This window comes from Chenopodium quinoa, unplaced genomic scaffold, assembly GCF_001683475.1.
Source record: "Chenopodium quinoa cultivar QQ74 unplaced genomic scaffold, ASM168347v1, whole genome shotgun sequence".
In the NCBI taxonomy this organism is placed as follows: Eukaryota; Viridiplantae; Streptophyta; class Magnoliopsida; order Caryophyllales; family Amaranthaceae; genus Chenopodium; species Chenopodium quinoa.
Window position 1 is genome coordinate 2437032 of NW_018745461.1, and position 21771 is coordinate 2458802.

General features: G+C 36.0%; 1 protein-coding gene and 1 long non-coding RNA gene across 2 annotated transcripts; both read left to right on the top strand.

The window, feature by feature from the left end:
- Window positions 1-879: 879 nt before the first annotated feature.
- Window positions 880-2051, top strand: LOC110714836 (40S ribosomal protein S23-2). Its single transcript, XM_021893388.1, has 2 exons — window positions 880-990; window positions 1876-2051. The coding sequence occupies exons 1-2, from the start codon at window positions 880-882 to the stop codon at window positions 2014-2016; spliced, it is 252 nt and encodes an 83-aa protein (XP_021749080.1). The 3' UTR covers window positions 2017-2051.
- Window positions 2052-18587: 16536 nt separating this feature from the next.
- LOC110714983 lies at window positions 18588-19192 on the top strand. Its single transcript, XR_002510182.1, has 2 exons — window positions 18588-18881; window positions 19010-19192. It is a non-coding gene; the product is annotated as an uncharacterized LOC110714983 (long non-coding RNA).
- Window positions 19193-21771: the final 2579 nt, after the last annotated feature.

Consider the following 21771-nt stretch of genomic DNA (forward strand, 5'->3'; position numbering starts at 1 on the left):
CGGGGTTTTCAGGTCCGGACCTGAAACCCGGAAAAATTGTATTTTTTTTTTTTAAAAAAAAAAAAAAAAAAAAAAAATTCAAAAATCAAATTAACGCTGCTGCTTGAGTGACGCTTGAATTCTCTTTCATTTCATTCTAACCCTAACAAACAGGCTGTCTCCCCCTCTCCCTCACGCAGTCACGCTCACTGTCTCCAGTCTCAGCCCAACGCGGCAACGCCCACCGCCGACACCTCCTGCCTTCCTCACTCTCTCAGGCGAAGCCCAGGCGCCCACCGACCACCGCATGCGACAGCTACTGCGCGATTTTCCATTTCTCCGGTAAGTTATTTTTTTTTTAATGTAAATCTAAATTATCTAATTATGTTTGGGTATTTTGTATTCGAAATAATGAATTAAGTGTTAGAATTTATATGTTTATTCATGTTTCAATTGCTTATAATGATTATTTGATGTTTGCATGTTGAATTTCTTTTTTTTACTTCAATGTTTTCGAATTTATGTTTTTTCTTTTTTGGTTTATTTTCGAATTTCTTTCGAATTTATGTTTTTTTTTTGGTTTTTTTTAGTTTAAAGTTTAGGGTTTTAGGGTTTAATGTTTAGAATTGATAACAAGTACGGTTTATCTTCGAATTTATGTTTTTTTTTTGGTTTTTTTTAGTTTAAAGTTTAGGGTTTTAGGGTTTAATAAAATCAGAAGAGTAGAGAAAGTAGTGATTAGATTGTAAACATCTAGTAGTCTAGTGTTTATCTAGTACTTTGCATTGACCTTTGGCATGGCTTCAAATTGAATAGTTGATTTTATGCATTCGGATGCATAAATTCTATGTTATTAGTCATTATATAAGCGTTGTTGCATAAACTTATCATTGCAGAAAAATGCCCAACTCTGCTATCAGAAAGTGTGCTCGTGTGCAGTTGATTAAGAATGGAAAAAAGATTGCTGCTTTCGTGCCCAATGATGGTTGTTTGAACTTCATTGAGGAAAATGTAAGTCCGTTCTATTAATGTCTGCAAGCATATATGCACTTACTGTTTCATAAATTGCTTGGTTGTGAATTTGCTGGTATTTTGTGCCTTTCGACACAAACTTAGTGATACACTAGCAGTTTGTTAACTGTCATTTGTTAACCGTGTTAGAAATAATGTTGTTTGTTAAAGTTTAAACAACTCCAATTATTTGTTAACCTTTGTAGAAACTCTTAAAGTCTAAACAACTCCAGTTATTTGTTAACCATTGTAGAAATAATGTCAATTCTGTTGTGGATTTTTTGGAGAAATACTGGCATCTGATTACTGAAGGTTTAACATTAGTAACAATGCTTTTCTTATACTCATATCATAAACTCTTGATAACAGTTTATCCAGAAACATATAAAACATGATAGTGCGCACTCTTTCTGTGCTGGTTTATCTGATTCTTCTGTCAGTACTCCTGCACCCACTCCTGTTCAGTACATGTGCAGCTTTATTTTTGTGGTTTAAGACTATCATAACAGTATTGCGGTGGAGAGTATATAGCTTGAGCAATTAAGATCAGTCATACACTGTTGGTTTTTTATCCTTTCATGAGCAAATCATCTGGAAAAAGCTGTTCTAAGATAATGCTAATTCATACTTCTTATCAAAGAACGATAAACTGTTCCCTTTTACTAAAGAAGTTACCTGATTGGTAAAAGAAGTCAAGGTCTTCTGTTATATGTATGTAGTTTAATGTTGTGTTTGGGTGTAGATTCATGCTGAAAATGTGGATCATGCAGAAGTTTGTGGAATTTTGTCTAATATTTGTTACCTGATTATATTGTATTTGACTTTGAAATTGATATTATCTAGCTCTGTTTTTCCTTCCATACTAAGAAAATGTGGTTTGTGCAGGATGAGGTGTTGATTGCTGGATTTGGTCGTAAAGGACATGCTGTGGGAGATATTCCTGGAGTCCGATTTAAGGTTGTCAAGGTTGCTGGTGTCTCTCTTCTAGCTCTGTTCAAGGAAAAGAAGGAAAAACCCAGGTCCTAGGTTAAGGTTGTTGGTTTTGTCTTAAATTTTTCCTACTCAAATGAAACTTGTACCGTCTTGAAATGAATACTGAGCATCCTTAAAAAGAGACACCCTCCCTACTTTGTTTTGTGCTCTATCCGTGTCTATTCAAGATGATTTTCTATACTCTTAGTTATTTGCTTATATTTCCAATTGGTTTATTTACTTCTCTTAACGATGTCATGAAAATTTCCGGAATTTATGTTAACAAGATCAGCTTTTTAATGATCTTGCATTTAAAAAAAAAAGGTCTTTGGATCTCCTAAAAACTGCTTTAAAACACAACAATTAACCATTCATTCATTCTCAAAGATGATGCTTAACTAGGCATTTGTATTCAGGTATGCTTCATGGAGTGTTATGAAAGCAACTGCACTTATATTATTAATATATATTAGCTCACTTGATTGAATTTTTTGGTGAACATTTCTTGCAGAATATTCCTCAGAAGTTCATGGAGTGTTTCAAGGAGAAACACTCCCCGTGGTGTACACTTATAGCGCCAAGTAAACACAAATGGAAAATCAGACTCTCGAGTACATATGATGAAAGGCCATTGGTGTTTACAGATGGATGGAAACAGTTTGTTCGTGACAATGGAGTGGAAACAAAAGTACTTCATATCGAATAGGCGGGATCTTAAACCTGGAGAAAAGAAAAGGGCTTCCAAGATGGCAGAGTGTTATAGGCGCAGCATGAAGGATAATAAGAGAGTGTTTCCAGTGTTTCAGATAGCCAAAAGTACTTCATATCGAATTTATGTTTTTTTTTTTGGTATTTTTGGTGTTTGAGAATTGGGACTTTATACTTTTATAGACTTTATGTAGTTTTGTACTTTTGTGATTAATAATTTTGGTTTGTATGTAATTATTTAATTATGCAACAGGTCTAAAAATCACAAAACAGGTCCATACGCAGGTCCATACGCAGGTCCAACAAGTTTTTTATTAAAAAAAATAAAAAAAAACGAAAAAATCACAAAACAGGTCCATTCAAGTCCAAACCTGGACCGGACCTGATTTTTCAGGTCTAGCCCGGAACCGGACCTGTTAATTCAGGTCCGGTCCCCGGTCCTCATAATTACCCAATTCAGGTCCCCGGTCCAAACAGGTCCGGTCCAGGTCCGGTCCGGTTTTGGACCGGTGTACACCCCTAGCGGGAAGTATTATTGCCACCGGTTAACTGGTGGCTTTAAGCCTTTTTGCCACTGGTTTTGAACCGGTGGCCTTGCTTTGGTTTATTGTCACCCCTTAAATGACCACCGGTTCAAAACCGGTGGCCTTGGGGGGTTTTGAACCGGTGGCCAATTCATATTTTCACCTAGTGATTGGAACACTTGCCTTTAGACATTGTTTTATTGTTGCTTTGCTGTTTTTTTTTTACTTGCTTTTTGAATGTTATAAAATTACACATCTTCCGATCCCAGGGTTAAGTAAATGTGGGTTGAAGAAATGAAGGTCAAACGTAAGACGAGGCTCAAAATGGTTGATGAAGAAATGGAATGTGATTGAACGGTTAACATGGAATGACAGGGTTGCAAAAGTGCCTCAAGTCATTGGTGTACCTTGGGTGTAGTTCAGTAATTGATTTTTTTTTTAGAATTAATGAATGAATGAAAAATTCTATGATCGAGATGTAAAGGAAATTTGCTCATTTTATTAATGGAAAAGGTGAACGCAACACATGAAACGTATAAAAATTCAAAATGGAAAACCTATGCTAGACATGAATGGGGGAATGGAGATGATTGATAAAGAAAGAAATCATGAAATCTTGCACGAAGGATCTGCTGTGTGCCTTGTGTTCATTATTTCTTGCCGCCTGGAGGGACAGGAAGTTTGTTTGCATCCACCAAGTCTTGAATAACGTCCTTCAAATTTCAACATTGCTCCGTAGAGTGGCCCCTTCCTTGATGGTACTTGCAATGGGCATTGGGATTCCATTTGGCGCTCCTTTCTTCAGGTTTTGGCTTTGGAAATGGCCCAATAGGTGTGATCAAGCCTTGACTGTAAAGGCGATCAAAGGTCGCATCATAAGTCATTCCTAAAGAAGTGTAAGTTCTTTTCTTCTTGGGCAATGGAGTATCAAGAGCTAACACTTCATTGAGATCAACTTGGCTTATATTGTTGATAGTATTTTCGTGCTTAGAAGACAAAGAAGAAGGATGTTCGTTCTTCTTGTTTTTCCAAGTGTTATTATTGTTACTACCAGCAGTCTTTATTAGCTCATCCTCGATGTTAATTCAGATGATATACTACAAGAGGGGGGGGTGAATTGTAGTATGTTCCTAGTGCCTACTTTTCGCGGAATATAAAACTGATTGATGTTAGGAACTTAGACAATGCAAAGCGGATTTTACGAGGAAACCATCCAGGGCCCAACTGGAAGTAAAACCTCGACCCTACCTTAGGGATTTCAAACACACTTCACTATAATAGGGCAAACACCAAGTTACAACCTATTAGACACGAACCTTTATTTCACAAGTTCCTCACTGGACTTGCTACTTGATAGGACCCTATCCTACCCAATCTAAGTACCACACTTAGATTCACTCGCACCACCAAAGTACTACACACTCGGCCTCACACTAGAAGCTCAATCGGCCTCACCTAGAAGCTCACACATTGCACTCTTACAATATAATTATAACGAGAATCCTCACGAACTCTCACACCCCAATACATAAAACACTCAAAACCCTTTTTCCCAATTACAAGATCTCAAAGAATAACTCTAAATACATACCAATGAATAAAGAGATAAAACTAATATGTTGGACACTCGAGATCTGTCTGGAACTTACTGGACGAACTGTAACCGGAACCTGACTGGGACTTCGACCTGGAGGTTTGACTTAGCTTCGTGGTGAAGGATGAAACCATTAAGCACGACCACTTCACTTCATCAACCTCAACATTGAATGAATACATATGAGCATATTTATAGTACACCCAAATTATTCTTTTCGTAAAAGATAAGTTTTATTAAAAGATAGAAATAAAAGATATTTTCCAAAAATAAGTTTTCCAAAAATATATCTTTTGTCAAGAATATATTCTATCAATAATAATAAGATATATTTACCATAAAATCAGCTTTTATCTAAATCTTATATTTTCCAAATATACTAATATATCTTTTAATAAAAGATATACTTACCTTACCTTTTTACAAAAGATATACTTGCCATAAAATTAGATTTTATTTAAAACTTATTTTACTGAAAATATTTTCCAAAAATAACTTATTTTTTTCCAAAAGGATTTATTAGAAAATAAATATCTTTATTCTGTAAAACCAAATCCTTAAAAGATATGCACGTGGTAGATAAATATATATCATTAAATTCGACCTGCGACCTTTAACGACGTGTAGACGTAAGTTCCGATTAGGTTTCGGAACTCTGACAGTCTCTGAGTTCCTGACAAGTCAGTAACCCTAATTTCATTGACTATCATGAGTTCACCTTGGTTCTTTAAACTTGTTCCAGACTGAATTTTATGTCCAACATACTTACATGAATCCTAGAGCGATATACTTCGATTTCTCCGTCTTCATGTTGTTTCTTTGAAACTCTTGTTCTGGAATCTTGTAGTATTGATGTATTCTAGTTCTCGGGGCAAGTTCCTGTTAGGGAACTTAGATAGTTCTTGTTAGAGAACTAAGTTCCTGTTAGGGAACTCTTCATGTACCTGTTAGGAAACATGGAACTCTTCATGTACCTGTTAGGGAACATGCTCCGACTTTCGTGGGAAAGCCTACCGAAAGTTCCTTCTGCATCTCGTTAGAGAATATCTTCTAGTTCCTTCATGGTTTGGTTCTTGTGGGAGAACCTGCTTTAGGTTCATTCATTCCCTCTTGTTCCTCTTGAAGTCTTCTATGTTCCAACCCATTGACTTCACCTAAGTCAGTTCCTGTCTTCACATAAACACTTAAGAGAAACATTAGATTGAAGTTTGTTTGTCATAACAAACTTCAAGTGAGAGAACTAATTAAACTCAAACCTTATGTAAATACTCCTACACATATACAACTCATGTATGCATAGTGTACTTACCTTATGAAGCTAACATATGCAAACACCTATTTACATAGTTACCTTCATAGTTCCTTAGCCATCTTCATGCTTATCAACCATAACACTCATCATTGTTCTTGTTCTTCTATTGCTTATCATATATTGCTTAAGTTCCTTATATATATATATATATATATATATATATATATATATATATATATATATATATATGTGACTGCTCAGGTTCCTTGTATCCCGTTCCAAGTATAACTTGTTCTTTCTATGCACAACTTATCAAACACATTAGATATATAATCATCATTAGTTTACAATCATCAAAACCTAATTACTCAACAATTTCCCCCTTTTTGATGATGACAAACTAATGATGCTTATCACACATTAAAGGATAAATCGTTGTACATTTATTCCCCCTTAGTTCTTCAAGGAAATAACATTTAGAACAAGTTAGGAACATACACAGGAACTTCACATAGTTAGAAACTTAGCAATACACTTATCAATATATATATATACTTTAGGCTTAACTACTACATACCATAAGCATCATACATATTCTTCCCCTTTTGTCTTTATCAAAAAGGGTATTGTTCCACAAGTTTGTTTTCCATAAATTACACACACATAAAGTCATATGTCACACCTACCAACATATAATAAGTAAATATATAATGGTTAAACACTTGTTGTTCCTAAAAGCCTCAAGGTACTCACTTTTCAAACTGGAAACTATTTCCACACTAATTTCCAACTCACAATCCAAAGACCCAACTTCAAAACCCTTAATTGAACTTGACAAATAAGAAGTTAAAAATCAAGTAAAGATCAAAGCTAAAAAGTTAGAAATGGATTGCATGAATAGGCAAATGAAAGCGCAAGCTCAAAGGATATATAAAGAAGCATATGGAACAAAATAAGTAGAGGGAACATGAAGTGGAATTTGTGCTCTTCGTTTAGACCTTTTAAGATGAGGTTCATTGCATTTGTTCTTCATTTCATATTCTTGAACCTCCTGCTAAACACAACACATTATTCATCTTGACAATTGATAACCAAGTTCCCTTACCTTAACCACCAACTTCTTTGAGGAACATTCTCCATACTGGAACTTAAATAGATTTCAGTTTCATCATAGTTAAGTTCCTTCATTGTTTATTATTGTTCCTTCACTAGCTCACCAAGTATACGAGTACACGACATCAACATAGTCAACATTCTTCATATATAGATATCTAGGAAATTAAATACTTGATCGCCCTTTTTCCTTTTCTTTCTCCTTTTTTTTTAAAAAAGGGTGTCATTACACAAATTTTGCATGATTTCCTAATATAACACATTTTAAATTAATGAAGAGAATATTTACTCATACACTTGAGTTCCACAACCAGATCTGAACCATTTTGAATTCTTGGTTCCTACCTTATTCCCCCTAAGTCCCTTACCATTCTTCTTCCTTTTCAAGTACTTACTTATTTCTTTTTCTTCAACTTCCCCCTCAACATGTAATCACCCTTTTTCACGTTTCATTGAACCATAAAAAGATGGTGAACAAACTTAGAGCTCATGGGAATTAAGAATAAGAAGTAAAAGTGTGTGAACGGAAAGAGGAAATTGAATTGGGTTAATAAGAATTTTCGATTTTCTAAATATGGGACAATTAAATTATATGCAACACGGACACACAACTTAGAGTTGTAGAATAATGTTGCGATCAAAGATATATGGCGTAGATGCTTGAAAGTTGGCTAAAAGATAGGCTAGTTCCCTCTGAAATTTAAACAAGTGAGTTACAAACGGTCTGGGAACTTACCTATCTTGTTCCATTAAAGTTTCTTCCATTGTTCCTTTGGCAACTTAGGAACTCTGTGTTTGACGGCACCCATAGTTCTATTATGAGATCTCTAATACTCTTAGGCAAGTGAGTATGTCTTTTACAACACAAGAACTAAGTGTGACACATAAACAATAAGCGCATATTCTTTACTTTAAGTATAACATAGGAACCCCGGCTTGACATAACTTATGGGAAAAAATACTTTATACTCATGTTATGTTTCATCAAGTCTTGTTCCATTAAGCAATAAACAAGAATATGACAAGTCAAGACATAACCATAAGAGAATCAATTCACAAATTCACATATTGCATTCATACCAAAAATATATCAATTTAATTCATCTAATGCCGACATGTGAAAAGGAACTTATATCTTATGTAATCTATAACCAGTAAAAATATAACTTTTAAAACATTGGTTGACATGATGGCTTACCTTGGAGTTCTTGAAGTGGTTGTTTTGTTCCTTGATGATCTCAAATTTAATATGAACTTCCACTTCTAACTCAAGTTCTATTGTCAGTGGTTAATGCTTACAAATATATTTTCTCATCATAGAATCATCAAAAACCAATGCACAATGGCTCGTTAGTTGTACCAAAAATATAATCAATGTAAATAAGTACAACTAATACCTTAGTCCATCTTGAAAACAAAATTGACAATTTTAAAGCTCAATTTTCAAGAAGGAACTTGGATAGCAATCTATCCTAGAGTATGTTCCACATAGACATCTATAACAAAAAGTTATACAAAAGACATCCATGTGGTACAACTCTAATCCCATATAAACAGCAAGATAAAATCATATTCAATTACCTTCAAGTCTAGCTATACGAGCAACAAGTTCCTGAAAAACAATACATACCTCTGTATTAGTTGTTTCCTATAAGAACCAACATGGCCTTGTTCCAATCACGTGCCTTACTCAATAAGCTTTTTCCAGAATACTCTTTTTAATCTCCGACCTTTTTTAGGTGTTCTAGAATAGGTTCAGGACGTAACAAACACTTTCTTCCTTTTAAGCTCATTGAGTTCTGGTTACACATCTAACCTTCAAGCTCCATCCTCAAATGCTTCAATGTCATGAGGCTCGACCTTAGTTACATATGCATATAAGACACTGTAGCTCCATAGTTTGTTGAGATTTTGCTGGTCGGAACAAATATTATCTCAGCTCTGGAACTTCGTCGGAACTTGCTTTCTTGTATTGAGTTCATTGAACTTTGCTGCATAAGTTGGAACTTAACATCTAAAATTTCCTCAACATGTGTAGCTAGCCCTTGCTGTTATCCTTAGTGACATATTTCTTTACTAGGAACTCAGTTAGTTCTACAAGAATTTGCGAGTTCATCTTTTATAACATGCTTGATGAGAACAAACATGTTAGTCTCAAAATATGTTCACTTTTTGCACATCAAACATGATAGTGTAAACTCTTTTTGTTTTACTGATCTAGGTGTTTATGGGTAAATCTCCTTGGCACTTCTATCATCAAACATCCCTAAGTGGAACATAGGGTGTCTTGTTAATCAAAGATCTATTGCTTCAGTATTGATGATGTAGTAAGAGACATTGAAAACTATTCCAAAGAACCTGCAAAGACCATTAGCATGTAACTTTGTTCTCTTCATGTCTTTCATGATTCAAAGTTGGAAACTTGTTGTCAATCCTGTGTTCCTACTACAAACATCAAACATGACTGGAACTAGGTTCCATTGTTAGATCCATAACTTCATAAATAATGAGCATTTATCAACAAACCCTGTGATAGAAAAGACTTTCAACAAATAGTTCATCATCTCTTCTATAGAGAAAAGTAACCAAGTGTCCATTTGCGTTTATTACTTATAAACAAGACATATCTTTCAATTAGTCTCTAAATATCACATGATAAACAAATCAATATCACTAAGATCCAACGGATTAGTGTTGCTTACCATCTACCCGATGTTGAAAGAGAATATAACATGTTTTAATCCTCATGCTTCTCAATCTTTACCTGTTTGGAACTTACGTATACATATACCTATTATCGAGTTCCTACTAGGTTTATCAAGCATAAAAAGATTAACATGTTTACAGTTTGAAGCATAGAATTATTTCGTAAAACATCTAGAGTTCCAAGCATTTAAAACACAAAAATGTGCATAAAAAACTTGACAAGAAAAATGTTCACAATGGTATAGGAACTTGACTTGCTAACCACCTGTTATGCAACAATTTTACCTTATGTGTTAGTCTTATAAGTCAAAGTTATTCCATTGTAGGTTTATAGCAGGAAATATCTTGATTTGACAATCATCATCCCTTTGGAACCTCGCTGTCGAGATACTACGAGTTCCTTCCTACTATGCACCTTCAACTGTTCATGTTCCTATTGATATCAGGTTGGAACATGCCCTTCTGGTCCTTTTGACCATTGTATCTTGGGTAGAGGAACGTGTTGGTTTAATCTCAAGTTCTTCAACACCTTGTCAAAGTTCCTCAAATATTCATTCTGAAGATATAACCTGAAAAATCAAAACCCAAGAGAATTCTTTTGTGCTTTCAAAAGGTTAGTAGGTTAGTCAAGAGAGAAAGATAAAACCTAAAGCATAAAAGTATTAAAACATAAAGTTTCAGTAAAAATACTCCCTTTTGGATGTCGTTCCATAAACGAAATTATGGATCTCCAACACGTAGACAAAGATAATCATCTTAACTCATCATCCTTCATAAGAGTCTGCTACAGGAATTTATGCTTGGTTCCAAAGAACTTTGAACAATAGGAACTTGACTCGAACTTGAATAAGAAGTTGAACAGGAACTTGTACAATAACTCCTATAGCACCTTGATATAGAAGCTTTGTTATTCCTATATCCTAAATCTATTTTATCAATTCAAGTTCATCAAGTTCCAACTAGTTAAGCACCAAGTTCCTAACGGAACAAACTTTTATGCACCGATTTATCTCAATAGACAAACCTACAAAACAATCATTAAGAACCAGCACCAAACTAGAAGAAGTTAGTTTATCATGATATATGTTATAAGCTTCAAAACAACTTCTCTTTTACATCCATTCACGAATAACCTTCAAAGAAATGGGAAATTGAATTTTAATAGGAATTTGTGAAGGATCAATACATACCAAAAGCACATGACCAATATTTACAGAGAGATGTATAGGCGACTTACACACTTATCCATGTTGTCGCTTCACCTACTACAAACCTCTTATAAAGGCTTTCTAGTGAGAGGAATTTGCACATAATTGCTTATATACAAACAACCAAAGATCATCATTATTAATAAGTTGTCTCCACTCACTTAGCCTGCAAAATCAGTCATCTTTTGGCTTTGGTTACCCAATTTATATTGGGTACCTTCATGTTAGTAATAGACATCAATAATCCATAATTAAAACAACTACGGTTAAACAAACTATCTTTACTAACAATAAACATCATGTGTCTACATAATAAATATTCAGAACAACACATACACATGATAAGGTCATTCTTTGGAAAATATTCAAAATATACGTTCATTACCTTGCCCAAAGAATTAAGTTTCCATACAGGGTTAGTCCAGGTTCTGAAAGACCAAATATGCATAATTCTATACAATAAGTTCCTTGAACTATTTCTAGTAAACTGAAAATTAATCAATTTGTAAATTTGAAAAAAAATCTTTTCACACTAGAAATCAGATTTGAGGTTACAAAAAATTGATTTTAAAACATTAACAATAAAATCAACAAATTAACTAGAAATACTACAAGGAACTCGCACACATAATAACATGAATATAACAAAGAATTCAAAGACGGGACACTTACCTCCAATATGTTAATCTTTAAATTAATTTTGCTTTACATGTAAATTTTGGTCTTCATGTTGTGTTGGGAACATTCCGAGTCTGAGTTCCAATTGCTGCATTCCTCGTAGATATCCATCCTAGCCTGGAACTTGCTCCTCGGGGTTTCCCGGTTTATCAAGAGCATTGGCTCTGATACCAATTGTTAATTCGGATGATATACTACAAGAGGGGGGGTGAATTGTAGTATGTTCCTAGTGCTTACTTTTCGCGGAATATAAAATTGATTGCTATTAAGAACTTAGACAATGCAAAGCGGATTTTACGAGGAAACCATCCAGGGCCCAACTGGAAGTAAAACCTCGACCCTACCTTAGGGATTTCAAACACACTTCACTATAATAGGGCAAACACCAAGTTACAACCTATTAGACACGGACCTTTATTTCACAAGTTCCTCACTGGACTTGCTACTTGATAGGACCCTATCCTACCCAATCTAAGTACCACACTTAGATTCACTCGTACCACCAAAGTACTACACACTCGGCCTCACACTAGAAGCTCAATCGGCCTCACCTAGAAGCTCACACATTGCACTCTTAAAATATAATTATAACGAGAATCCTCACGAACTCTCACACCCCAATACATAAAACACTCAAAACCCTTTTTCCCAATTACAAGATCTCAAAGAATAACTCTAAATACATACCAATGAATAAAGAGATAAAACTAATATGCTGGACACTCGAGATCTGTCTGGAACTTACTAGACAAACTGTAACCGGAACCTGACTGGGACTTCGACCTGGAGGTTTGAATTAGCTTCGTGGTGAAGGTTGAAACCATTAAGTACGACCACTGCAATTCGTCAACCTCAACATTGAATGAATACATATGAGCATATTTATAGTACACCCAAATTATTCTTTTCGTAAAAGATAAGTTTTATTAAAAGATAGAAATAAAAGATATTTTCCAAAAATAAGTTTTCCAAAAATATATCTTTTGTCAAGAATATATTCTATCAATAATAATAAGATATATTTACCATAAAATCATATTTTATCTAAATATTATATTTTCCAAATATACTAATATATCTTTTAATAAAAGATATACTTACCATATCTTTTTACAAAAGATATACTTGCCATAAAATTAGATTTTATTTAAAACTTATTTTACTGAAAATATTTTCCAAAAATAACTTATCTTTTTCCAAAAGGATTTATTAGAAAATAAATATCTTTATTCTGTAAAACCAAATCCTTAAAAGATATGCACGTGGTAGATAAATATATATCATTAAATTTGACCTGCGACCTTTAACGACGTGCAGACGTAAGTTCCGATTAGGTTTCGGAACTCTGACAGTCTCTGAGTTCCTAACAAGTCAGTAACTCTAATTTCATTGACTATCATGAGTTCACCTTGGTTCTTTAAACTTGTTCCAGACTGAATTTTATGTCCAACATACTTACATGAATCCTAGAGCGATATACTTCAATTTCTCCGTCTTCATGTTGTTTCTTTGAAACTTTTGTTCTGGAATCTTGTAGTATTGATGTATTCTAGTTCTCGGGGCAAGTTCCTGTTAGGGAACTTAGATAGTTCTTGTTAGAGAAATAAGTTCTTGTTAGGGAACTCTTCATGTACCTGTTAGGGAACATGGAACTCTTCATGTACCTGTTAGGGAACATGCTCCGGATTTTGTGGGAAAGCCTGCCGAAAGTTCCTTCTGCATCTCGTTAGAGAATATCTTCTGGTTCCTTCGTGGTTTGGTTCTTGTGGGAGAACCTCCTTTAGGTTCATTCATTCCTTCTTGTTCCTCTTGAAGTGTTCTATGTTCCAACCCATTGACTTCACCTAAGTCAATTCCTGTCTTCACATAAACACTTAAGAGAAACATTAGATTGAAGTTTGTTTGTCATAACAAACTTCAAGTGAGAGAACTAATTAAACTCAAACCTTATGTAAATACTCCTACACATATACAACTCATGTATGCATAGTGTACTTACCTTATGAAGCTAACATATGCAAACACCTATTTACATAGTTACCTTCATAGTTCCATAGCCATCTTCATGCTTATCAACCATAACACTCATTATTGTTCTTGTTCTTCTATTGCTTATCATATATTGCTTAAGTTCCTTATATATATATATATATATATATATGTGACTGCTCAGGTTCCTTGTATCATGTTCCAAGTATAACTTGTTCTTTCTATGAACAACTTATCAAACACATTAGATATATAATCATCATTAGTTTACAATCATCAAAACCTAATTACTCAACACTCGATATTGATACCGATGTCGTATACAGCTTCGAAATTGTTCAGTGGTAGAAATTTGAGATGTTCCCTATATTTATGAGTCAGATTTTGAATAAAAAGGCGAACCATCTCTCTTTCTTTGGGAGGATCTACCAAGAGTGAAGCTGTTTCCCTCAACCTGTTCAGGTAAGCGGTGAAGCCTTCATTCTCTTTCTGTTTGAGAATGGAGAGTTCACGTTTAGAAGTTTTTGTTTGAATGTTACACTAGTAACGATTCATGAAACTGTCGGTGACATCTTGCCAAGTCGCAGTATGCTTGGCATCTAAGGAATAAAACCATTGTTGGCAAGCATGTTCTAAGGAGAGAGGGAACACCGTAGGGAAGAGTATTACGTCCAATCCCTTAAGAGCCATGGTTGCAGAGAATGCCTTCAAATGGAATATTGGACTGTCAGTAGGCTTGAACTTTGGAATATCAGCAGTGGAGAACTTTTTAGGGAGTCTGTCCTTCACATCCAAAGGAGTGGGAGGCCGTTCCACATATGTGAAATCCTCAGAAATCTTACTCATTTGTTCCTTCAGTTTGTCAAGGGTGGAAACAGTGACCTTGTTTTGTTCCATTGTAGTGACCCTAGTGGTAAGGGTTTGCATCATGGAAGACAGTGCCTCGATGGATTTGTTGATGTTCTCAATATCTTATTTAGTGGCCATTGAAAGGTGATGAGTAATGGAGATAACAAAGTTCTCTTTGAATGCCTATTAGATCTGAGAGATTGTTGCGGTAATGACTCGAACCGTATTAATCTATCCCTGTTCCTTGACCAAGTACTGTGAAATAAAATAATTCACTTAATTGTTTGACTCATTTCTCAAGATAGGAAAGGAAGGAAAAAATAGACATTTGAAAACAGGTGAGAAAACTCCACTCATTTTTTTATTATGACGAAAAAGGGACCATGAACCTAATATACGATCATAAATGACCTGGTGCACGGCTCGAGTCGGAACATAAAGAAAGTGTGTGGACTATACTTGACTCGTGAGTGACTAAGTGATGTTATAAGACTCGTGGTATGATCGTATGGCTAGACATGTGAACAATAACAAAAATGACTGACACGAGGACCAAATTAACACGGAAGACTTAAAAAAAGCTGACTGGACTTATTTCAAGGGCACCGTGACACGGAAAACTGTACCGTGTCACGGTACAAGTTGCCGTGACGCGGTGGTTTTTTTTTTTTTTGGAAATCCATCGTGCCACGGTGGAAATTGTCGTGACACGGTGAACTTTCCCGTGCCACGGTGAACTCTCTCGTGACACAGTGCATGCTTATGTGGCACGAAATTTTTTTTTATTTTTTGGGAAATCCACCGTGCCACGGTGGAAATTTCCGTGACACAGTGAACTTTCCCGTGCCACGATAAAATTTCCTGTGCCACGGTGGATGCTGACGTGGCACTTTTTTTTTTTTGCTGCAGGTCCACCGCCCCACGGTGGAAATTTGTCGTGACATGGTAGAGTTTCCCGTGGCGCGAAAAACTTTCCCGTGCCATGGTGGATGCTGACGTGGCACGAGTTTTTTTTGGCAATTCCACCGTGCCACGGTGGACAGTCCCGTGTCGCGACAACCCTTCCCTTTTTGTTTTGCTAATTACTAAGTGAGTACGGCCCATTGGCAATCGTTAGTCATAAAATAATTCACTATAGACAAAGAAAGATCGTTAAAGTTAGGATCAGAACGACTAAATATAAAACATGTAGGCACAATGATGCAAAGAATAGTTCGCAACCTATGGTCAAGTTCTATGTTCGACTATGGTCAGGTTTATTTGGTGTCAATAAGGTACCATGGTTAAGAGTTTGGACGCGTTAGCAAGGCAGCCTCCCTTGAGGGTGTATGCCAACGGGCGGCTCCGCGAGTTCGTGATGAAATCAAACTCAACTCCATGGTTTGGGTGGATTTAATAACTCGGATGAACCCTTATTGCCATGAGCGTTTTTGGGTTGATAGAGCTTAAATCCCCCGGGGCTAAGACGCATGTAGAACACACACGTTTTTTTAGAAAAATCGAAGGAAGTTGACTGTGAGTAGATAAAACAAGCCACCGGACTGATTTTAGGACTGGCGTGACACGGAAGAGATTCCCGTGCCACGACAGAGATTCCCGTGCCACGGTACTGCACACCGTCAGACGGTGTACTGCACCGTGACATGGCATATTCTGCCGTGGCACGTCAATTAGAAAATCTGTCTGGTGCCCTGTTTTTCTTCGTACGCAATCAAGTTATTCAATTTTTCCTACGCGACAGACCTAAACGCGACGTTAAAATGTCTATGCTTATGAAAAAATGCCAAATTAATCACAGGAATATTTTTCAAGATTCTTTCAAGTCTCATCCACTCATCTTAATTAAATACCGATCACTCAAATCGATAAATAACCAAGAATCCTCCCCAATGGAGTCGCCAAATTGTAGGCGTCGTTCGAAGTGCGCCTACGTTAAGCATGTGTGAATATGCTTGGCAGTTTTAGGAAGTGGGAATTGACGTATACAATTAAGGACAAGGAAAGTAGGGAGCCTCCATATGGTTCGGAATCACGAAAGGAGGATCGGGGATGATGGTACGAAGTGAGTCATGGAGTCACATTCGCCCGTATTGGCCTATACTCGATTCTTATAGTGAAAAGTGATTCCTGCGATCTCAAAGGCATACAAACAAAATATTCAATTTGCTCCAATCTATTATTAAGCTAAATTGGTTGAATATTAATGCAACACATAATTCTAAAATATTAGTGATCACTTGATTAAACAACAAGATTAAAAAGGAACCTAAACCGGTTGTCCAAATTCATAATTCTTACTTTGATTCTGTTTGCTTGCAACTACAAAATAATAAACCAGTTAGTAACTTCAAGGAAATAATAATAACACAATAATTAAATTAAATTAAATAGAATTGAATTGGGGCCAAACCTTCTAACAGTTCTACTTTTCACGCCTTGGCTTAAGGACAGAACCACGAGTAAAGTATGGACTCCTTGGAGTACTTGAAGAAGGAATTTTGAAAAAAGAAGGGTAGGCTAGTGTTTAGGCTAGAGCATAGAAGAGAGAAAAATAGAGAATTAATTGATGTCCCGTACATCAGAAATGAGGGGGTTTTTATAGGAAAAATGTGCCGAGGGAACACACGGAACCCTAAAATGATAAAAACCCTAAAAAATGTATCCCGCGACACGGCAAAGTGTATCGTGACACAAGAAATCCCACCGTCAGACGGGAAACATTCCCGTGACACGGTGCACATTTTGTGTGACGCGGGAAATATTTAGTGAATGGGGGAGAAAACGCATTAAGGGTTTACGCGGAAAGGACACAGAAATTCCCGTGTCACGGGGAACCTCACCGTCAAACGGGAAAGTTTCCCGTGACACGGTGGACTGTTGCCGTGACGCGGGAATTTTCAGTCCGCTTTTCCGTCTAAATTCATTTTTAACCCTAATTTCATTCAGCATTTTAAGTGCCGATTGATAATTTCAGGCCATTTTCTGATTTTATTATTATTTGGGCTAAAATAAAAAAATAAGTAAATAAAATAAATAAAAGGTTTGGGCCAAAATAAATAATAAAACAATAAAATAAAAAAGGTTTGGGCTGAAACTAAAAAAATCTATACTTTGACCAAACATCAAGACTGATCCATGGACTATTGAAAAATTGAATTTAATTAAATACGTTATTTTTAAGCACTCTCGGGATTAAATACTTAACCCGACCAATAGTGGCGGTGAAAGGTTGTTCATCATCGGGAATTTGGTTTTGGGGAGACATTTTTAGGTGTCTACAATTTTACAACCCTCAGCTCTTACTCACGCAAGTTTGACTGCCGTCCGGTTTCAGAGTCCACTAGCTAAAGGTCATCAGGTTCAGTATCGGAATAAGAATTTCTCTTGGGGATTGAGGGGTTTGATAAGAGCAGGGAATACGCTGCTCGAGGGTTGTGGTTAGAAGGTGGGAAATGGTAGGTCTATAGTGGCAGGGAAGGATAGGTGGTTGAATGGAAGAGTACCAGAATTTAAATCTTCGGTCACTTTACGCCAGGCTAAGGATTGGAAAGCGAGTCACTTCATTTGCCCGTCGGGAAGTGTAATACCCCGTATTTTTAAACCCGTTTTGTGAAATATTAATTATGTTTGGACTTGAATACGTCATAGTTTATTAATAATACATATTATTATGTTTTAAAGTGACACAAATGAATTTTATTTAGTTTTATTTACGAAAATCATTTGGTTAAAATTATGTTTTACAAAAAGATTTTAATATGCAAGTCGGGAATTTAGTAGCCGAAAATAAGATTTTTTTTTTCTACCTTGAGTATTTCTTTGCCAAAGGCCTAAGTCCATTTCTTACTCCTAAAGCATGACCAAAGTCACAAACTTCTCTTACAAACTTGAATACTTGGCCCCCAAGTTGTTGACATCATACATGATGTCAATAACATGACCTCATAAAGTTCCTTGACCCCCAAGTTGTTGACATCATACATGATGTCAATAGGACTCTCAAACTCTATAAATAGGACCCAAAGTTCAGCCATTTTAAGCCAAAAGTCTCTTGCCCTTAAAGTTCCATCCTTTTGTCTTCTCTCTTCCTCCCATTTTCGTACTTCTTCATCCCGTATATGCTCCAGGCCATTTTTCATCCACTTTTGTTCATTTTTAGCCTTTTTCTATTTGAGACAAAGTTGTTCTTCTCAAAACATCCTTGAGGTTAGGCTCAAGAATCACCCAATTCGGAATTATATACTATGAGATATGGCCTCTGCAATATCTGACTCTTCCTTTTCAACGTGAACCTTCCCGTGAGCTTTGCTACTTTATATTATTTTGCTTTTAGTCTTTCAAAACTAATATCTATTTTCAATTTATGATTTTTTTAAGGTTTCGTATTTGATTCTTATTTAAAATACTCCATATAATGTTTATTTAGGAGATAGTTCGTGGTTGTAAATCTAGGTGGAATAGTTGTAAAGATCAAGGTACGTACTCGTGGCTAGATCTTTAAATATGTGATTTTATACAAATGTGTATTGTGTTTTGAATGATGAAATATGTTTGAATCTTGAACAAGGATTTATGAATGTTTATGAAATGAATATTGTGAAATGTTTTACTGTTTGATCTTTGGAAATAATTTCAATGTTCTAAAAGTTGTTTATACACATACTTGAATTCAAATTCATTTTAAAGAGCAAATGTTGTTGAAATCCATACACGGAAATTGGAAGGTTGATTTATCAAAGATATATATTGGATTTTATGACTTCCATTATGTGGAGATAAAATTGAAGACTATGGACTATGTATGACCTAGTCTTTCCCCTTGATAGCACTATGTAAGGAGTTACTAGCTTGGGGGGTGTTCACACTTAGGTGGAAAAATGGTTTACGAAAATATTGATCTTCCATTTCTATTGGAATCTATTTTGGGAAAGTCGTTGGTTTTGAAATGTGATAGTTTTTGGAATGTTTCTAAACGTTTCTTAATGTGAAGTTTCTATTTATGGAAGGTTTGAATAAATGCTAAATCTTACGAAAGCATGTTTAATTAAATAACTTGATTTTACGTATCTAACATTGGTATGTACTTAGCGTTTTGCTAATACGTATTTATCTTTTGTTTTGGCTTGGCCCTACTTATCATTATTATAAGTAGATAGGTGATGATGACTTGACGTGATCTAAATGTGGCAAATGGGGATGAAGGGCGATAATTATGTAGTCTAGGTTTCATGGTTGACGTTATGTATGGACAGTTCTAATATGGTTCAATTTTGAAAGCTATTATTACTACTATTATCAAAATATAAAAGTTAAGTATGTATTTTCTCCACTGCAAGTCTCTGTTTTGAAAAGCCTTACGTAATCACGTGGCGGTAATGCTCTTAAGTTAGTCTCTTAATGAGGTTTTGTAATCATTATTATTGGAGAGTAATTTGGGGGTGTTACAGGAAGTGAGTGGAACCTCGCTCGCCTAAATTCGGCGTTTGTCCACACAGACGCTTCCTTAATGGCGAGTATGGAGTTACCGGGTAATGGTAGTGACTCGGAGGATTACTTGTACTGGCAATTCCATAAATCGGGTCATTACACGGTCAAAACGGGGTATGCATTCCTTAAACATTCGGATTCAACATGTTTCACTGACCCCGTCTCAGGTCTCTATAAAATCCTCTGGTCACTGAACATCATGCCCAAGTGGAAATTGTTTATGTGGAAACTGCTACAGAATGGAACTGCTACAAAGTCTAATTTGGGAAGATGCGGTCTGGCGGTAGGCATATGTTGTGACCTCTGCGGGACACAGGTAAAAGATTTACAACACTTGTTCAGGTTTTGCATGACTGCGCAGGACGCATGGAGGGGGGAATATTACATATCTTCTCACAAGCTAACGCAGACCAATCCTTCGGCGATTAGATTTTGTACTATATCCGGCTGTTTCTAAGCCAGGATGGTTTTGAGGGTCACAGGGCGATCTTTATTATTGTGACTCTTTGGGGGTTATGGATAGCGCGTAATCACAGGGTCTTCAGCACGCATGATGTTGTTGCTTTATCGACACCGACAATTATTTCAGAAGGTCTTCGCCAACACAGTCTCTTTACTGTGAAGAAAGATTGGAACCTTCGCTCCTTGCACCCACCTGAATGGGTGAACGACTACCCGCCGAGTTTTTATTGCATTGTGTTGCAGGATTCGGGAAGTGGTAACTTGCTGGGGCCAACAGTTATTCTGGTTGATGGCTCGTGGAACAGTCACACTAATAGATCAGGTATGGTTTGGTGTCCGGAGGTTCGGCAGTACGGGGAAAAAGGGTGTCTAGAGTGGGCTTCATGCGGCCTTCCTCAATTAGCTCTGCATGCAGAAATGAATGCCTGTTTGGCAGGGTTACAATGGGCTATCGTAAGGTCGATTTCTGAAATTACTATTTATATGGATTCTACTGAAGTTGTTAGGTGTCTTCGGGATGCACAGGATTCTGATGTTTCAGTTCGATAAACAGTCGCTCGCATTCGGGAAAATAGCAACAGTTTTGATGGGTGTAGCATCCTAAAGGTAGATCAGACACTGGTGGACAGAGCGCACGTTCTTGCAACGACGACAAACTGTAGTCTATCCTCCTTTAATTTTGTCATATAGTTAGTTTTTTCTTGTTGTTTAAGCTTTTGTAAAAAAAAAGATATTCTTATAAATTATCATTTGTTAATTAGTGGCCAAAGAATTAACTAGGCTTTTTATGATTGAAAATTAAATAACAGCAAGCCATATTTCACTCTTATTTTAAAGTTTTGGAAAATAATTATAATAGAACATGTAGCACGCTTATGAAGTGTATTGGACACCAAAATTACTTACAAATTGAATGAAAACAAGCTAGACATAATTTGAAATTGGTCACATTGTCTACCAATTGGTAATAGGTGAAGCCATACAATGATCTGGGAATATGGGACTAGTGATTGGAGATCTACTTGCTCCAACTTGTGCATAAAATTATGAATTGAAGAGATACCGGAGGAGGTATGTAGCACGTGTCGCGTGGTCATAATGGTTGAAGTTCCGTGATCTTGGCATAGCATGACAAACTACAACCAAATTAAACGAGATTAATAGTGGCACCATAACATACTAGCTAGCATGTTTTACTTGAGTACTTGATCATTGTGAGCTTGCAAAATGAACCTGATA